Source organism: Camelina sativa, chromosome 16 (genome assembly GCF_000633955.1).
Source record: "Camelina sativa cultivar DH55 chromosome 16, Cs, whole genome shotgun sequence".
Taxonomy (NCBI): domain Eukaryota; kingdom Viridiplantae; phylum Streptophyta; class Magnoliopsida; order Brassicales; family Brassicaceae; genus Camelina; species Camelina sativa.
Genome location: NC_025700.1, coordinates 1,430,739 through 1,449,937, shown reverse-complemented (window position 1 = coordinate 1,449,937; position 19,199 = coordinate 1,430,739). Strand labels below are relative to the sequence as shown.

Genomic DNA, 19,199 nt, shown 5'->3' with positions numbered 1-19,199 from the left:
GTTAATTTCTTCAAAATGCACGGAGTTATTGATTTATAAAATAAACAAAAAAAAATAAAAAAAAATTGATCCATAGTGTACCACGGGTAAATCCTATTTTCTTATTAAAATCTCCAACCATTTTATTCCTTTTTTGACCAAGACAAACCAACATTGCATTCAAACTCTATCTTATTATTGTCTGACTAAAACAAGTATCTTAAAAAAAAAATACATTAAATAAAGACCACCAAGTGACGAAGAATGGTCAAAAGAGATCGGAGACCTCCTTAAGAGTTGCATCGATCATCTTGTTGGAGGTTTTCACAGCATCATCGATTTTTGCAGCCTTGACGTAAGCATCGATCATTGTTTTAAAAGTGTTAACATCAATGTATCCGAGATCATCAGCAAGTGAATCAACAAAGACAGACTCTGCTTGTGACAACAACCCGTTTTCGCAACACCTTGTGATGATGTATCCTTTAACAGCAAAAAACAAAGAGTCTTCTGGTCCACTGAGGAAGTGGTTCTTGGCTCTCGCCTTGTTGTAGGTCTCCATAGCCTCGCTAAATCGACCTGTATCGAAACACTCTTCCACCATTATCTTAATGGTATCAGAGTCGATTCCATTTCTATCTAAGGGATCATGGTACTATGCCCAAGCATGGTCTTTTTCACCGTATTTGAGCAGGACTAGCAAAAGGGAATTACCGGTTTCGGCACAAACGGGTAACCTGTTTGATAGAACAAAGCAGTTGTAACAATCCATAGCTTCCACCTCTTTACCTTGCTTAAACCAGTACTCCATGAATGTCGCCATCAGGAATGCCATTTTGTTATCATAGTTTGTACGGTGCAAATCATCTTTCGTCACGGAAAGGGCAACATAAAACAACCTTTTGAATTCGGCCAAGAGTAAATTCGCCTTGTCTAGATTTCCAAGATCCAAAAAACCGCGAATGAGATAGTTGAACGCCACGTGATCTGGGTAGCGATTGATCCATGTCCATGATAATGGCAGTTGTCTAAGCAAGGCTTCGGCTAGGTCCAATCGACCGGAGTGGACGAACCCTTTCGTCAAGACCCTGAAAGAATCGGTACTTGGGTAGTCATGGGCTTTAACAGATTCGACGGCTTCGTTGTGCCATCTGATAACAGGCTTGTTCGTTTGGCTGCCGCAGGTACCTGCGGCTGCGGCAGACGCAGGTATAGTTGTTCGTTTGTTTGCCGCAGGTACCTGCGTTATGACGCTGCGGCAACTGCGTTTAACATTTTTAAACGTTGTTTCGATTCAGCGGTTAAAAACGTAAATGTAGTCGCTGCCGCTGCCGCAGCCGCAACCGCCTGCGTCAACCAAACGAACAAGCCCGCGTCGACGCCATAAAAGCCTCTTTGTAAACAAGTTTCGAAGAAGTTGTTGCGGCAATGGACGTTGGGTCTGCATTTATGCTGATTGAAGAAGAAACCGTAGAGTCTCAAAGCGTCGTCGAACCTTTTATCCAGAAACATGCCTCCGATGATGGATTGACATGTAGTTGCTGTGGACTCGGAGTTGATTTTGCTGAACACAGCCAAACGAGCATACTTCGCCGCCGTGTCGAGATCCCCAATGTATCTGATCAAGTACGAGACTCTCAACAACAGCTGCGTAGGACGGCAGTCTGGGTTTGACATTATGTCCTCCGCTCTTCTTGGCACAGCGGTGCTGAAACGCCGACCAAGATTAAGGCGGCCGATCAGAGACATTATTACTTTACTGGTTCGGCAGAACGAGAGGACTAGCTCTAGAGAAACAATTGAAAACAATTTATTAAATCGACGCCTAGGGTTTTGGACTAATTTTTATTTTCTTTTTTTTTTTCAACCATTTTTAATTTTGTAACAAAATCCCAAAAACGGGCAGAGTACAAAAGTCTTTATTGAAGCCTAAATTTAAATGAACCCAAATACTACAACATATATTGACACGTAACAAACACGTGTATGAATCTTCTCACCTACGTGGATCTGAATCGAACCACCGATTTTTATGCCGGGCGGCAACAAACTTAGCAACGGAATACGGATGAAGGAAGGCTTTTAAACTCACGCTTCTCGGACCATCCTTCTACAAATTTAGCCGCTGCAAGTATTGGATCAAACTTAAAAAAGATTTCAATCTCAATCCAAACTCAAAGAAGAAGCTCGGACTAATACCTGAAAACGAGGTATTCTTCAGTCCTTAACGATAAAAATATAACGGCCAAGGTTTATTTTACTCTTTATCTTAATTTGGAGAAGAATAAATCGATGGCTAATTCTTGGTAAATCCTTTTTAAAATAATCCAAAAACTCTTGTAAATTTTAGAATTTAGGGGCCAAAAAAAAGTTCTAACATGTTCAAAATTTAGGTTCAAATTTTTCCCTCTCAACATTAGTCTAATCTTTTAGGAACGAAGTGCTCAAAGAAACGTAGTTTAATTTGATCATTTATACACAGATTCATACAGTTCTAAAATATATGCGTGCGAAAGTTATATTTGTGAGTGACTTTTGAGTTTTGAGTTTGACTTGCGTTATACGTTAAAGGATTAAGCTGCAACAAAATCCTTTGGCTTACCGCTAACCCCCAACAAATGTAAACAAACGCAAAATTAGAAGTGAGATTCCACTTATATACAACCGTAGATTTACTTTATTTTTTCCCTTCACTAGACACGTGTCATGATCTCCTCAGCAGTCGTCAAGCTCCTGTCCAATCCACATCCTGCTGACGTAAGCACTGGCCAAACACTCCTCATGTGTATCCTGGCCTTCCTAACTATGAATTTCGTGTGCTGTCTGAGAACTCCGTTCACGGCCTTGACGTAGTTTTTGGAGTCGTGGTCCCTCAAGATCGAACCTTCCGAGCCATAAGCTGCGCGTTGACTGAGTGTTTCGAGCGGGTGAGGGCGGTTCAGAAACGCACGTAACGCCGTTGGAGAGTAACCTTCGTTGCTCTTTTCTAAAACGTAGAGAGCATTTCCCGGTGGTAGCCAAGGGTGCGTCGGCGAGACGCTCTCACTTGGCTGTAGAATAAATACTTTCCCCATTGGTGAATACAATAGTTTCTGCAAAAAGCAAATACATCAACACCCGTAATTTAATATATAGAGAAAAATAAGATGTTTAATACGTTAAACCGAGAAAAAAAAAACTATTAGTAAGCTGCAGGACTTACATTTTTGTTGAGACAAGAATGTGTACGGAAGGACCCATTCAAACGCTTAAGAACGAGAGCAACATGGTCAGGATAATTACATGAGAAGGCTCGTGGGACGATATCTCTATGCATCATCACACAGTGAACATGACTCTCGTCAAGGCCAAGCTCGGCTAGAATCTTCTCCCCGCCACAAAACACAAACGGTGAACCGTACGTGACAACGGGTTTCATAGCTTCAGAGCTAACGAGTCCTCTAGAGATAAGCATCAGATTCACTATTAATGAGAGGCTGCCTCCAAGAGAATGACCCGTAAACTGAAACTTAGCTCTATCTCCGTGTACAGACAAATGCTCTGTTATTTCGGGTAAGAACTGTTCGTATATTCCTTTCGCTGCCTCGTAGATTCCTCTATGTACTAATACATCTGTATCCTGCAATAGTCATATCAATATACTAATTTCGTTGTCTACTCAAATAAGATGAAAACCATATAAAACAATTTCTTTTTTTATGTAACATAAGCATTAGAGAAACCAAAAATAATTACCGAGCCAAAAACCAAATATACATTACGAGTAGAGAGATCAAGATCTTTACCTCAAACTTAGTTGGCTCGAAGAAGAGGTTTGCTTTCCAAGAAGCTAAAGAATCAGATCCCTGCAGTGACACAACGCTAATTAGCATATTGAAGGATCATGATATTATAAAACAGAGGAGGTGCTCTTGTAGCTTTGAAATTCATACCTGAATCACAAAGCACCTAGTGTATGTGTTTGGATCGTCACACACAAACCACTCACAAGGAGATGATTGTAGCGACTGCAACTCCCTCGCCGCTTCTAACTTCTCCTCCTCACCCGCAGCAACCACAGCGGTCATTGTAGACGCTGCAGCCTGAGCCGCAGCAGCTGATATATAAACCGGATTGTTTGGTTCTGAAAAATCGTACTCTTTGCATGAGTGAATGTAAGACGCAGCTGAAGCAGCAATATTGTAAGCAGAAGCAGAAGAAGAAGATGATCGTTGAGGTTGTTTCTCTGATTCTAAAGATGTAATAACAGGGACTCGTGTCGAATCCTGCTCGAGTTTCTCTCTAAGTTTCGCTGCTTTGGCTTTATTTTCCAAGGAAGATGTCACAAACTTTAAACCATAGTTTCTTCTCAAATCCTCTCCCTTGATCTCCGGTATCGTGTAAGCCACGTTACACAAATAAGCCAACTGAGAAAGCTTTTTAGCCTCAGACCAAGAAACCTTCACAAGCAATCTAGAGAACGATTCACGTTCCCAATCACCGTTTTCAGATCCGTAATCTGCAACGCAACCATCGTCCTCGTCTTTACAACCACACGTAACGTCAATACTATCCTCTGCAACTTCACCATCTCCACTCTCTGGTCTTTGCTGTTTCTTCCACTGTCTTCTTATCTCGAGTAATCTCTGGACCCAATTCGCCTTCTTGGCTCCATCTAGTTTTGGATCAGTCTCAAGCTCGATCTCATCACTCTCTTTCTCGTCTTGAGTCGTGTCCGTTTCAAATAGCAACGTTTTTATCGGATTCGGGATAATGGCGCTAGATAACTGAAACGAGAACACTCCGACAGATCGACTAGTTTTCATCCCTGGACCAGAAGAAGGACGTACAGACACAGCTAGAATTCGGTTCTTATTACCGGAGCGACAACACAGATGATTGTCCGAACTCGATCTCCGTATTCCACTACCTTTCACGACGAGATCTTGACCGGATAACGATCTACGGAGGCCGATATGTTCTTTTAAAACGTCATTCGCTGCCGCTGGAGATGTAGACGCCATCGCCGCATTAAACGCCATTCTTTATGACCAAAAACTCCAACTCTAGCAAACAAAAGAAGACAAATATATATATATAGTAATCCCAATTATTAAACACAAATATAATTTGTCTAACCGTTCTTAGCAAAAAGTAGCAAGTACGTAACAATCTTGACTATATCATACTTCACATATGCGGAACAAAATAATGATTAATGAAACGTTTAAATAGGCTAAAAGGAAAGGTGAGAAACGTTTTAATTAGGTGGACTATATTAGCCAGGTATTAAAAAGAAATGACACGTCACAAAACTTTGAATATACCTACGAGCCAACTAAGTGTGGGGTAGGAATCTTAATAGTTGGACTGGGTCCGTCGTACAGAAGTGCTTCCACGTGCGCCACCTATGATGTGCTCATCGTATTTAAACATTGTTTTCGTCTAATGTTTTTCTAACTCAAAATAAGCATATCTTTTAATTTCTTCTTCTATCGATTTTTTTTTTTTTCTTGTTTTGATAATCTTTTATGAACTAAAACGAATATTGATATAGTTATCTAACTCGAAGAAAATATACAAAATTATGGAAATTTTGAAAAAAAAAATAATAATAACCAAAACAGAGAAAACCATATGATATGCGTTGTTCATTAAAAAACGGATATTCACGAGAATAATTTGGAAGAAACAAAACAGAGGATTGAAAAAAACAAACAATTTGAGTGTCGAGAGATGCGTTACCTTATTTATGGGTTGTTGATGGATGATGGCAAACAAACAATGGAGGATCAAAACAGCGTTTCTGAAACCGTTGGATCAGCCGGAGATCTGCAGGATCATCTCATTATCAGATCACCACTTCTTTTGAACGATAGCAAAAGATCCTCTGATTAATAATCAAACGAGGCGGAGATTCCAACAATGGCAAAGTGAATGAATACGATGAAACTTAAACGAGAAGGTTACAAAGAGTCAGACCAGATTCTAAAACTTGTTCCTGTTTCTATAAAAAGATTCATGAATCTCTTTCTCTCTCTCTCTTTCGTATAGATGTAGATGGAAGCCCGATTAATATATATATGGTTATAAAACGAAATAAGAGAGAGAACCAAGTCACGTGGAGGGAGAGAGACAGAGAGGGGAAGGTAAGAAAGGACGTAAATGCCCTCGTCGTGGTCTTTTGATTTTACAGATCGGCAAAATCGTAGTTGGTGGTTGGAGAGTGGTTAGGCATTGTTTTGCTTGATTAACGAGAGAATTTTTGGTAAATGTCGTTATGAAAAATATAACATTTGTCGTTCTAATTTCGTGTTTGTATCTATCACAAGTTTGCTAGAATTCTTCACAGTATTTTTTTTTTTTAAAGTCAAACCCCAAAAAATCTAACAAAATCGATTCACTAAGAAATAAATTTTCCCATACGACAAAAAATGATGCGAGCGTTTTGTGTAATTTATTAGACACGGAAGGTGAGGGGTATTACCGTCATATTATATGAGAAGCGTGCGTGAAAGTCATTGTAAAAATAAAACGACCACGACGAGCCAAATGTTCGGTTGCATGAAGCAAAGAGAGACAGTAATCTTCACATATCGTCCCCCAGGTGGTGGCCAGCCGCCTTTTTGTTTCCGCCGGATTTTTGATAAATTTTTTTCCATATTTTAGGGTTTAATCTTCTTCTGCCAAAGAGACTTGCCACTTGTTCTATCTAGAAACCTCCGTTTCATTATGTTCGTTCATCTAATTAATTTAGCTAGTGGGTGGGACTTATTATGTTTCTCTAAGCGGTAAACTAAGGCCCATCATGAAATTGGCCCATTAGTAATATCAACTATAAAGCCTCGTTATCCCTTTTTTTGGTTGGGGGGCGCAAATAAATAGTCGGTAAAGATTTGCAAGTATAATGATATGTCATATGTCAGACTCGATTCAAATGTGTTATGTAGATATATAGAATCAAAAAGATAATAGAAAATAGTTGTATATCTGAAAGAGGAAGACTCTAGATTGGAACCTTTTGATGATAATGACAAATATTATACTTAATTCAAACTTTAAAAATAAAACAGTCAACAATCGTAACATTAATTAATTCGAAAGAAAGGTAGGTTTAAAACCTTAAGCTTTCTGATTACGACGTCTAATTTTAAAAATAAACCGAATTAGATCAGTGATGGTTTGATATATTATCAATAAAATCGTTATGCATGTGAATATAGAAATTTTTTAAAAGATAATGGGCAAACAAAACATAAAGTAAAGAACACACTTATTACCTAACTCTTTTTTTTTTTCTTTTCTTATTACCTAACTCACCCAAGACCTAAAAGAAAAAAAAAAGAAAGAAAGCAAAGTACAATAATGTTGATCTTATGAAGATATGTTCGAATATGCAAATAAAATGGACCAACGTACACTACATACATATTAAAATAATTGGATTTTAAAAATAAAACTTCGAGGGAATATGAGAAGATGACGACGCTAATTCAATTCCCTCTACAACTTGAAACCCCAAAACCCAATCCTTATCTCTCTCTCTCTCAATCTCAGTCTCATCGTCAAGTCTCTGGAATCATCGAATCTTTTCTTGTTTTTATTTTATATTCCTTACGTATCAGTTAACATTTTCTTGAATTTTCTATAAAGGAAACAAAATTTTCTTGTTTTTGTTTTTATTTTATTTTCCTTACGTATCGATCTGTAAAAAAAAGAATATGAATTCGACGATGGAGGCTGGAGTTGGAGGCGGTGGTGCGGCGGCGACGGCGACGGAGTTTCTGCAGATTCGGTTGAACCACAGGCACGATCCCAAGGAGAATCAGTGCTCCTCCGTGCTCGTCAAGCATATCAAAGCCCCTGTTCATCTCGTAAGTCTCTGTTTTGGATTTGATGCGATTGGAGTTGTTGTGCAGTCTCTGTAGTGTTTGTGATTATTGTATAGAAAAGCTTGATTCTTTTTTTGAATATGTCGTTATATAGGTGTGGTCTCTAGTGAGGAGATTCGATCAGCCACAGAAGTACAAGCCCTTTGTGAGTAGGTGTGTGATGAAAGGTGATGTTGGAATCGGCTCTGTTCGAGAGGTTGACGTTAAGTCTGGCCTCCCTGCTACCACTAGCACCGAAAGGTTGGAGCTTTTCGACGACGACGACCACATTCTTGGTATCAAAATCCTTGGTGGTGATCACAGGCTTAAGGTTTTTGCGCATCTTTCAATGAACTATATAAACCTCTTGGTCCATGTGTTTTTGTAGTGAACCTCTTAATTGATATCATGAGATAAGGCAGAGTCGTCAGAGATAAATTCAATAGTCTAATCGGGTACATGTGTTTTTCTTGTAGAACTACTCCTCCGTTGTTACAGTACATCCAGAGGTAATTGATGGTAGAGCTGGTACTATGGTGATCGAGTCATTCGTGGTGGATGTGCCAGAAGGGAACACCAGAGACGAGACTTGTTACTTCGTGGAAGCTCTTATACGATGCAATCTCAAATCTCTGTGCAATGTTTGCGAGAGAATGGCTGCTGATCTGGACAGGATTTGACTAAGATTACTTCTTCCTAAAACCCGTAGGATAACTAATTAAGCAACATTGGCTATTATTATGTGACAACCTCTCTTTTTTGTTTTTTGGGCTTCGGGTTCGGGTCTTCCTTTGTATGTATAATATAGTCGAAGAGTGCATATTACCATTGAGTGTGGTCGTGTGGACAAGTCGAAAACCTCTAGTACTCCTTTAGGACAGCTTCATGTCTGATTCTTCCATTCGAGTCTGGTTGTGTAATCTATTATAAACAGTAGCTGTAATTTACTAGGAATGTATAATGTATGTAGATTGTAGATTTATATCATTCGACCAAGCAATGAGTCAAGTCTTGTTTATGGGAGATAAGTATTTTATTTAAAGAATTGGGTTAATTACTACTTTTTTAGTGTCTAGGGAAATTCTATTAAAATAATTGAAGGAACTAATAAACATGGAGTTTGATGGTACGAATTCTTAACAAAAAATAACATACAAATTTCAAACGGTTATTTGCAAATGTGATTTGTGTTATTCTGCCATTTTAGTGATGAAAATTAAACACAAAAGGGACACTTTTAAAAATATACTAAATTTTAAAAGAAATTTGAAAATTACACTTAATATTATATTTATTAAAAAAATTACACATTTTAAAATAAAAATGGACAGAAATACCTATATTATTAAACAATTTTAACTATTAAATAAAAACAATAAAAACTAAATTTATATTTAAAAATAATTCAACTTTAAAAATAAATTACTTTTAAAAATATTTAAATTATTTAATAAATAAAAATTATAACAAAAACATATTTTAAATAATGATTACATGAATCAATTTTTTATCTTAAAATTTTGAATAAAAAAGAATTTAAATATTTTTGTTGAAATTATTTAGATTTAAATTTATTTAAAAATAAACAATTCAAGATTATAGAATTTATAATATATATATATATATCAATGTTTTAGACTTATTTTAATCAATGTTGATTTATTTATAATGTCAATTTTTTGAACAATCATTTTGTTTTTGACTTCTGTTGACTTAATTATCTTCGTCATCGACTTATATTAAAACAATTGACTTATGTTATGTCTAGTGTATTTATAACAAAGTCGATTTTTATAATAGTTGACTTTTTCATCAATTTATATTTATTTTCTGTTGATTTGTTTATTTCTTGTTGACTTATTATATTCTATGTTAATTTATTAATAAAGTCAATATAGTGAATGGTTGACTTAAGTTTAATTTTTGTCGACTGATTTATTTTTCCATCGATGTATTTTAAAATCGTCGACTTTGTTCTTTGTTTGATTGGTTTTTCACATACTCGACTTTTAATGATGTTAACTTATATTTTTTTCCCTCGATTTATTTGGTCTTAGTAGGCTTATTTCATTTTAAGTTGACTTATTAATATGATTGAATTTTTGGACTGTCGATTTATATATTATTCCTGCTGATTTATGTTTTTCCTTTGTTGACTTATATTAAAAAGTCATTTTTTTATTAATTGATTTGTTACTACTGTTGATTTATTTTCTAAAAGCTCACAATTTTTATTATTTTATTAAACTTAATAAGTTTCAAAATAAATTAAAATATATAATTATTTTTCAAAAGTTTTTTATCAAACAAAAAAAAATTGAATAATTATTAGTGAATTATATATTTTTTTAAAAACTAATATTATCTAAAACATTTACTAAACATAAATGAAAAAAAAAGAATAATTCTAATTAATTTTATTTTAATTTTTCTATAATAATGATTTTGTCTAAACTGTGATTTTGTCTTTTTTGTATTGTTTATATTTTATAAAACCACCTTTTTATTTCTTTATCTGAATTTTAATTTTCTTTATTAATTAATATTTTTCATCATCTCCTTAATTAAATGTGCACCTTTTTAATTTGCCAGTCCTTAATCATCTCCAAAAGGTTTTCATGACTTTATTTTATAGCATTTAAAAAAAAAAAAAGTTTTAGGTGCCCGACCCAAAATAACGTACTTGTTAGTTAGGACTATCCACCTATTTTTTTAGCCCCACTTCAAACTCCGTAGTCATGACACATATGTTAAAAAAAGAATACAAGGTAATCAGATTATTTCGTATTTGTTCTTTGTAGTTATATATTAAGTAGTTGAAATAAATAATCTAACATAGTAGTACTATATATCGGTAACATCAACTTAATGATCATTGTAAATAATTTGAAAATGACGAACACGGAACACCTAACCCGGTACTATCATCATCGATTCATCATAAATAGTTTGTCGATGACAATTTTTTGAAGGCATGGCATCTTGTCTTAGAGACTCAGACTCTCATCGATGTGACCATCTAATAATAAGTGTCCACTTGATCATTTTCGAGGCTCTAGAATGGCTCATTTTAATCGCAGATGATAACTTTACTTATTTGATAAAAAGAAATTTGAACCACAAATTCCACAGTTTAGCGCTGTATATATTGCTAGAAAAAAAAAACTTGGGAATTTTATAAAACTCTGTTTATTTCATCGATTTGTTTCGTGCACATTAGACTAACGGTCAAATAGAATTTACTTATTGATTTACAAAATATTATATTTCAATCGAAAAGCTAAGAATGTACGTCTATATTAATCATATACGTACATTACTATAGTAAGAATTACACCTTCAAGTAGAATAGAAATCGATAACAAATTCGACCAAATTAAGAATTTTAAATAAAAGAAATCTCAAAAATTTAATTAAATAATAATAATACCTTTTGAAATAAAATATCATTTTTAGTTATGCATTATTGTTTCTGTGAATGTGTATCTCTCGGAAATTTTTATAAGCTAAGTTTATGATAGGAAACTAATTAAGGGAGAAAATGATATTAAAATTCTAATATAGAAAGTATGAGATTTTAACACGTGGTTTCTCAGTAGTACAGGCAAAATGGTTAAAATTTTGTGACTTTCCAAAGTCCACATTTTTTCATTGTAGAAGCTTTTGTTACGTTATAACACCTATTGCATCAAGGTTGTTGTTAGTTACTAATCTTCACTCAATAAATTTAAATTATTTAGGTGAATTTTTTTTTTAATTAAATTAGAGCATTTTCGATGAAAGCTCTGTCTATTTATAACCTTCTTGTGAATTGATTCATAATTTCATATCAAGACAAGCGAGCGAAAATAATAAAAACATACTAATACGTACGTAGAGAGTCGACATATGACCTAATGGACCTGGTCCAGTCGATTTAATTTCCCACCTTCCCTCTATCCTTTGTAAGTTGTAACACGTCCAAGGAAGCTATTATTTATTTCAGTTTCGGTATATATCTTCTTTATATACATGTCTCGAACAACTTGACAACGAGCAACTACAAGTTAATTTTCGGACAGGCCAGAAATGGAGAAACGCCGGTGGAATCAGAGAAAGACGAACTATGCGTCTTGTTCCGAAGGTTTACGTATATGTTTTCTCTTTTTGTTTGTTTGTTTGTTACTTTTGTGTGTTTGAAGCTAATTAATTTATCGTTTGTGTGTTGGCAGAGGTGACTAGCATCGAGTGGAAAGCTGTGACTATGTCAAAAGAAGAAGAAGATCTCATTTTTCGGATGTATAAACTTGTTGGTGACAGGTTAAATTCTCTGTGCATGTACTCATCTCTTCACTGTTTCATTTGTTTTCATCCAGAGTTTTGTACGTAATATATTGTACGCATGAATTTAAAAGGGCTAGTTTCGTGAATAACTAATAATATAGCACGTGGCGAGTAGGTGGTCGTTGATAGCCGGCAGGATCCCGGGGCGTACGCCGGAGGTGATAGAGAGGTACTGGCTTATGAAACACGGCTTCTTTTTTGCAAATTGATGAAGACAGCTTGTTGTTTAGTTAATAACGATCAGTGAAGTTTGTTGTGTTTCTATATCTTCCAAGGAAGACAAAAACAAAAACATTCGTATTTCTTGTTTAACCGATCGTGTTTTTTCCTGAAGTATAATTAAAATTGTAGTTGAAAATTGTTTATTATGACGCAATTTATGTTTCAGAAGAACTCAGACGTACGTATTATATAAATGATTATGAAGAATATTTCACAAAACGAAGTTTTATTTCAAAACCACAACTTTTAGGTTTCAAAACCACTAATTCGTTTGATTTTTTTTTTCTGTCTTCTGATATGTTGGAATTTTAGGGTTTGTGTGGTAAAAGACATTTACTGGTAATAGCGAAATTTTAAGCTTTCGATTTTGAAGTTCTAGTTCTCTACTTCCTTTTTTATTTTATTTTTAAACACAAATACAAATTACCAAAAATAAATCTGCAGTTGAATTCATTTTAAGGAAACAGAGACTTCAAAAGAAAAAGAAAAAAAAAGATCGAGATTTAAAAACTTGCTTTTTCAGGCCCAATAATTAGCAAATTTATACAGTACTGTTTGCATTTTGCATCAATAAAATTCATGTCATCCTGTCTTTCAGCTCTGTGTCTTATCTTCTTTTAGGTTAATGTAATTAATTGTCTTACTCCGAACAAGTGAAACTAAACGCTGGGTTATTGATAATTTTCTTTGTTGTAATTGTATATGATACTATCTCTTTCATGTTAATAAAGTAAAGTACGACGTTCACTACAAGAAAACATCACCAATTCTGACCGAATTTCCGACTGATATATTGGTCGGCTTATTATACGACCATTTTCCAACCGTTAAGCAACGCGATTTAAGAACAGTTGGTATTCGGTTGGAAATTAGCGACAGATACATATGGTTGGATATCGGTCGAAAATTACCGACTAAATTACCGACCAATAAATCCGTTGGTAAAAACCGATTGTTTTCCAACCAAGTTTCCGACTGATTTTAAACTCGGTCGATAAATAGTCGGTTATAAGTGACTGATTTAACGGTTGGTAAACGGTTATACATTTCCGACTAATTTCCGACCGACACATTACCGTTTGCGAATCGGTCGGTAAACGGTCGAAATCATGTAACCGTTGCAATAGATCCGTTAGTTACCGTTGTCACATTAAAATCGGTCGGTAAACGGTCGAAATCATGTAACCGTTGCAATATATCCGTTGCAATAGATCGGTCGGAAATCGGTCGGAAATGGATCGGTTACGATCTGAAATTTGTATATAAATTCACAACATATATTGTGTCCTTTGTTGTAGAAACAAAATCCAAACATTTACAATATGGCTTCACGAAATCAAAATCAAAGAGAATGGATGTATAATACGCGGTACAATTCTAGCACTGGGCTTTTGACGAAGAAGAAGAAGATGATGATGAAACTCAAAACTAGGTGTTTTAACTTGGGTGGTTTTTTTGGTTGTAATTGGTTGTATTAGTTACGGTTAATGTAAGAATCTATTAATGTGGTTTTATTGACAATAACTTATATTTATATATTTTTGATATTTTCTGATTTTTAATTAATTTAGCATTTTTTATTTTTAATTAATTTTTATTTTCTGTATTTTACATTAATTTGACAATATTTTGGTTGGAAAATAATTGGTCGGAATATCAGTTGGAAATTAAAACGGTTGGTTAACAGTCGGTAATATAGTATCGACCGATTTACGCTGTCGGTAATTAGTCAGTATTTTTCTAACCGAAATCCGACCGATTTTATCCGACAAAATTCCAACCAAGTTTTCGGTCAGATATTTCCGACCGATTTCTAACTAAATAAATTTCCGACCAGCGATTTCCAACTGATTTACTGTGGTCGGCTAATGGCCGGAAATGCCTCTTTCTGACTGTTTCCCGACTGATTTCACAGTCGGAGACTGCTATGTATGTTTTCTTGTAGTGGTTATAAAATAAAATAAAAATATCTGTCTTAAATTATGTCAACCGTTTTCAGTTTTCATCACCTGTTATTTTTCGAAGAGTAAAAAGATTCCATACCGACGAAAAAAATCTGTCACAAAATTAAATGACACTGAAAAGTCTGATCCGACTTTATTAGGAAAGGACGAAACTAATAATGAACATACGATGATGTTTCCCCACTTCCATGAATCATTGGGTTACTTCATTTACCGTGCGTGACCCCGCTTTAGATGTTAGAACCTTTTAATATCAATGATTCATGTTTCATGACGATATACTATAACTCTATAAGTATACACAAATTACGATTATGAAAGTTAATGTAAATTTTTTACTAGAGTCTACATCGGAACTGGTTAGGAATCGGATTGATGATTCTTACGAGTTACGATTTAGGTTCTACAATCTTATTATAGCTGTAAGAATTAGTCCACATTATGATGGATTTATTATCTACGTACTCTTTCGGCTCAACGCTACGCTATTACTCCCTCTGTCTCACAAAAAATTGATGTTTTGACATTTTCACACATATTAAGAAAAGTTTTAGTTTTTATTTGTAAATTAATTTATAATTACTTTTTGGTAGAGAGAGAAAATATAAACCAATAACAATTCAAAAAATTAAATATTTTCAATGATTACTTCTTGAAATTTACAAAACATCAATCTTTGTAAGACAAAAAATATCTCAAAACATCAATCTTTGTGAGACAGCATCTTTGTGAGACAGAGGGATTACTAGGATAGATCTTGTATGGACAATCTTTTTTGTTATCTTTTTGGAAATGAAAGGATTTTATAACAATCTATCATAATCAAATATTTAATATTCATTGGAGTATAACAAACGTTGGATTGTTAGAAATTTATGTTAATAATACGATATTGCCATATTGGCAATACATGGGATTGGGAATAGGCCAATAAGAAGCATAACAAAATCGATAAAGAGAACGAGACAATTGCAATATGACCTACGCGGCTCCTTCCTTTTTATTTTTTAACTACAAACGAGAAAGAAGCAAGTTCATCATGTCATTTTCTACGCGAACCAAATTTTAAATAACTAGGTCTTCGCCGAAACTTCCTTATTTTTCCATAAATCATATCTTTAAAATGAAAAAGAGAAAACTACATCATTATACATATTCTGGTATATATATATATATATATATATATCACTGCCGTGTTATATACTTTATCACAAAGGCTTTATCTTTGTTCGAGGGTATGAGTTAGGGATAAAGCTTTTTAATTGAACGACACATATATAATTGTATACGACACATGGATTAGTCTGAAAATTCTGTGTACACAAGTCACAAGATGATAAATGTTCTTTTAGTTTTGAAAGCGTAATCGTTGCTAAAATAGTCCCCATCACATATTGTAGAGCGTTAAATAATTGAATCTACAAGCTCTCGTATCAACGAAAACTAATCCATATATACTTGATACTTCTATAGTTTATGATCTAATCTTATGATCCAGTTATACTTGATACTTCTATACATTATGATCTAATCTTATGATCCAGTTATACTTGATACTTGATACTAATTTTCTAAACAGCTTATGATATATATAGCGGTTAAAAGTTTCCCATGGATCTCTTTAGTGAAACGCGTATTGAGTATCGAACGATATAAGAGAGTGAAATAGCTTTTATGCATTAAAGCATGATTATCTATTATTTATCATTGACAAGTAAAAGTCATGTGCACGTCGATGTCATTTCTTAGACATTGTACTTATTTATTTTTTTATTTTTTTATCATTTAAACTATGCTACAAATGTTTGCAAAAAAAAAAAAAAAAAAAAAAAAAAAANATTTCTACCATAACTAAGCTCCACCCGCACTGATTAGCAGCACCTAAGCACTCGGTCACTACCAACAATTTAAATAAGAATAATTAAGTAAGGTAGTATATCTCGTAGATTAATACAAGATTAGATGATATCATTATCCCTCATCGAACATTTATGGTATAACATAAAAAAATGTTATTTAGTAAAAGGATTCTAGATCACATGACACTATGGGTCAAAACATCATCATCACAACGATAATTACATATCACTTTATCTATCGCCAATGACATGAACACGTCACTATCAGTTCATCGTGTGAACAAGAAACCCAATCTATAAGACTTTAATCTTTCATATAGTTTTAGGCAATCGCAAATTTTATATTTTAGATTGGCATTTGTCTTGGCCCTTTTGTAAATTTCTTTCCAACTTCTTTTTCTTTTCCACACACCTTCTTGCCTAAGCTTTTACGATTAAAAAATAAATAAACAAACACAATAAAATCAGAGACACACATTATATTATATATATATGACAAAGCTCATATCTCATCAAATTCACCAAAGCTTCTCTAATATGAAAATGAAGGAAGAGACGTTGATGGAAGAAAAACGTGTGATTAAAGAGCTGAAGCAAGGGAGAGAGTTAGTGAATCGGTTGATGAACAATTTGAAAAACCCTTCTTCTAAAGAATCAAACATGCGTTTGATCTCTGGAATCCTCCGTTCTTACGAAAACTCAATAGTTATGATGAGTCTTGATCAGAAAACTCGTAAGAGAAGCCCCGAGACCAAGAGAATGGATCCGAGTAACAAGAAGAAGAGGTAAAAGTAACTAATGAGAGATTATAATTTGTGTTTTAGGACATTTGTCGTCTGATTGTCTATTCTTGTTTATTAATTCTTGATCTGCAGAAGAACCTCGGAGAAGAAGACGTCCGAGAAAGTTAAGGTTTGTGTTGGAAGAGAACAAGAAGGAACTTCTCAACTTGATGATGGTTTTTGCTGGAGAAAATATGGTCAGAAAGATATTCACGGATCCAAGAACCCTAGGTATTTCATTATATCATTACAATCATATCTTTCTAAGCATTACAATATATTTTTTTTAATAATGTTTGATTTTGTGTGGACATTGCCAAATTTTGAAAATTAATTTACTTTGTTTTGTTTATAATACAGAGGATATTATAGATGTACACATCGATTCACACGAGGGTGTTTAGCGGTGAAGCAAGTACAAAAATCAGATGCAGACTCTTCGTGTTACGAAGTCAAGTACTTAGAGAGTCACACATGTAACGGCAATTTCCTACTATCAACCACCAAACACTCTGTTTCTTTGTTTAAAGAAGAAGAACGAAACATAGTACCTAAGCTACATCATGTTAGAGAGCAATCCGAAGATATAATCAAACATATGAAATCTGAAGAATTGATGTTAAGTCTCGATGACTTGGAAAACAAGAAGAAGATTTTCAGGACGTTTTCATTTTCAAATCCCGAGACTGAGAATACTACTGGCTGGAAAAATCTGATGGAGAATTTTTCTCCTACAACAACATCAGAATCTGGAATCACCAACGAGTTGATATCTGCTTCTGTTGCAAATTCACCGACCGATGATTCGTGTTTCTCTTCTTTGAAAAATATTCTCGATTTAAGTTATGATTGGTCTTTGATGTAATCTAAGTAGCTCTGGTTTTGTAATAGTAGATTTCTTTGCTTCTTCCTCAAACCATAGGATCGTAAAGCTATTTAGTCATAACTGACTGAAAAAATTTGAATACATACCTTAATTTTAGTAGGAAATTTGAAATATATACTAAATTTTTTAAATATTTGAAATGTATCTTATATATTGCACAAAATAACTATTTTGTCCTTAATTAAAAATTAATTATAAAATTAAAATATATATAATATAACTAAATTAATTCATTTGACAAAATTATTTCTAAAAACATTGTGTCAACTAGATATCAAAATTTTGCTATATTGTTTTTGAAAATGATAATTTAATTTATTATATATAATATTAATCAATAACTAAAAAAATTAAAATTCAGATAAAATAAATAAAATATGCCCTTAAGTAATAATTAATATATCTGGTGTTATTTAGTAATTTGATTTTAAAAATTTATTATATAAAAATAAAATAAAATTAATTAGAATTATTTTTTTTGGATTTATGTTTAGTAAAATTTCAGATAATATTAGTTTTCAATATAGATACAATTCACTAATAATTCTTTAATTTTTTTCATTCAAGAATTTTTTTGAAAATAAATATATATTTCGATATATTAAATATTTTACTGAAAATTCGAATATTTTACTGAAAACTCTGGAATCCTTTCTCCTTTTATCATTTCATACTGTTCAATCTATATAGAGAGAAAAGGGAAGAGATCTAGAGAAAAGGGAAGAGACATAGAGAGAACGAAAACACGACAAGGGAAGATCTTGAGAAGAAGAAGAAATTGGGAAGAAAGAGAGAGAGATCATGGAAGGTTGACATTTTTAACAAAAAAAAAAATCTTACTTCTTACATGTTGGAGTTCGGAGAGGGAGAGAGAGAAGGCTGGGAACAAAATTTTACAGAGACGAAAATGGCTTCTTCTTTTTTTTTTTCTGTCGTCTAAACGAGTATGACTTCTTTTTGAGTGGTGTGTTGCATATATATTGGGAACCCTCGCTCGCGGAAGGGTTACTACAGCTTTTAAATATTGCATATGGTTCCATATATATGTGTGTATATGAGTGGCATGAGCAACTTATAAAATCACCTCCACTTTGTTTCATTAAACAGTTTTGTGCATGGCTTGGTCAATAGGAGTTAGCTATTTCCTTCATTTTTTTATAAATCTTATTATCACTAACCCACCACAACTATAAAATGAAATCAACGTTGTAAATATATAGTCATCGAATAAACTTTCCAAACTTAGTGTTATATTTTAGTCCTGCCAGACTGTGAGATGAGACCGACTAATAAGTACTAGTATTAGTTGGGTATAATCCGGGCAACTGAGTCCG

At 33.7% G+C, this 19,199-nt stretch overlaps 4 protein-coding genes and 1 long non-coding RNA gene across 7 annotated transcripts; 3 read left to right on the top strand and 2 right to left on the bottom strand.

The window, feature by feature from the left end:
- On the bottom strand, positions 118-1,794 carry LOC104753226 (pentatricopeptide repeat-containing protein At3g60980, mitochondrial). Its single transcript, XM_019238152.1, is given in 2 exon segments — positions 118-1,141; positions 1,360-1,794. Coding segments are annotated over 2 exon segments (1,263 nt in total). The 5' UTR covers positions 1,729-1,794; the 3' UTR covers positions 118-247.
- On the bottom strand, positions 2,553-6,020 carry LOC104749219. Of its 3 annotated transcripts, XM_010470808.2 has the most exons (6): positions 5,704-6,020; positions 5,286-5,366; positions 3,912-5,024; positions 3,765-3,824; positions 3,182-3,598; positions 2,673-3,071 (listed from the first exon to the last, which is right to left on the bottom strand). In XM_010470808.2, the coding sequence occupies exons 3-6, from the start codon at positions 4,998-5,000 to the stop codon at positions 2,673-2,675; spliced, it is 1,965 nt and encodes a 654-aa protein (XP_010469110.1). In that variant the 5' UTR covers positions 5,001-5,024; positions 5,286-5,366; positions 5,704-6,020. The 3 variants fall into 3 exon arrangements, with proteins under 3 accessions (XP_019093696.1, XP_010469110.1, XP_010469109.1); XM_010470807.2 differs by lacking the exon at positions 5,286-5,366 and having other exon boundaries at positions 5,704-6,019; XM_019238151.1 differs by lacking the exons at positions 5,286-5,366; positions 5,704-6,020 and having other exon boundaries at positions 2,553-3,071; positions 3,912-5,000.
- Positions 7,408-8,837, top strand: LOC104749220 (abscisic acid receptor PYL9-like). Its single transcript, XM_010470810.2, has 3 exons — positions 7,408-7,832; positions 7,945-8,160; positions 8,306-8,837. Exons 1-3 carry the CDS (start codon positions 7,680-7,682, stop codon positions 8,507-8,509), a joined length of 573 nt encoding a protein of 190 aa, XP_010469112.1. The 5' UTR covers positions 7,408-7,679; the 3' UTR covers positions 8,510-8,837.
- LOC104749221 lies at positions 11,241-13,039 on the top strand. The gene is made up of 3 exons (XR_761346.2): positions 11,241-11,952; positions 12,041-12,128; positions 12,268-13,039. It is a non-coding gene; the product is annotated as an uncharacterized LOC104749221 (long non-coding RNA).
- On the top strand, positions 16,676-17,976 carry LOC104749222 (probable WRKY transcription factor 46). The gene is made up of 3 exons (XM_010470812.2): positions 16,676-16,982; positions 17,073-17,210; positions 17,340-17,976. Exons 1-3 carry the CDS (start codon positions 16,690-16,692, stop codon positions 17,842-17,844), a joined length of 936 nt encoding a protein of 311 aa, XP_010469114.1. The 5' UTR covers positions 16,676-16,689; the 3' UTR covers positions 17,845-17,976.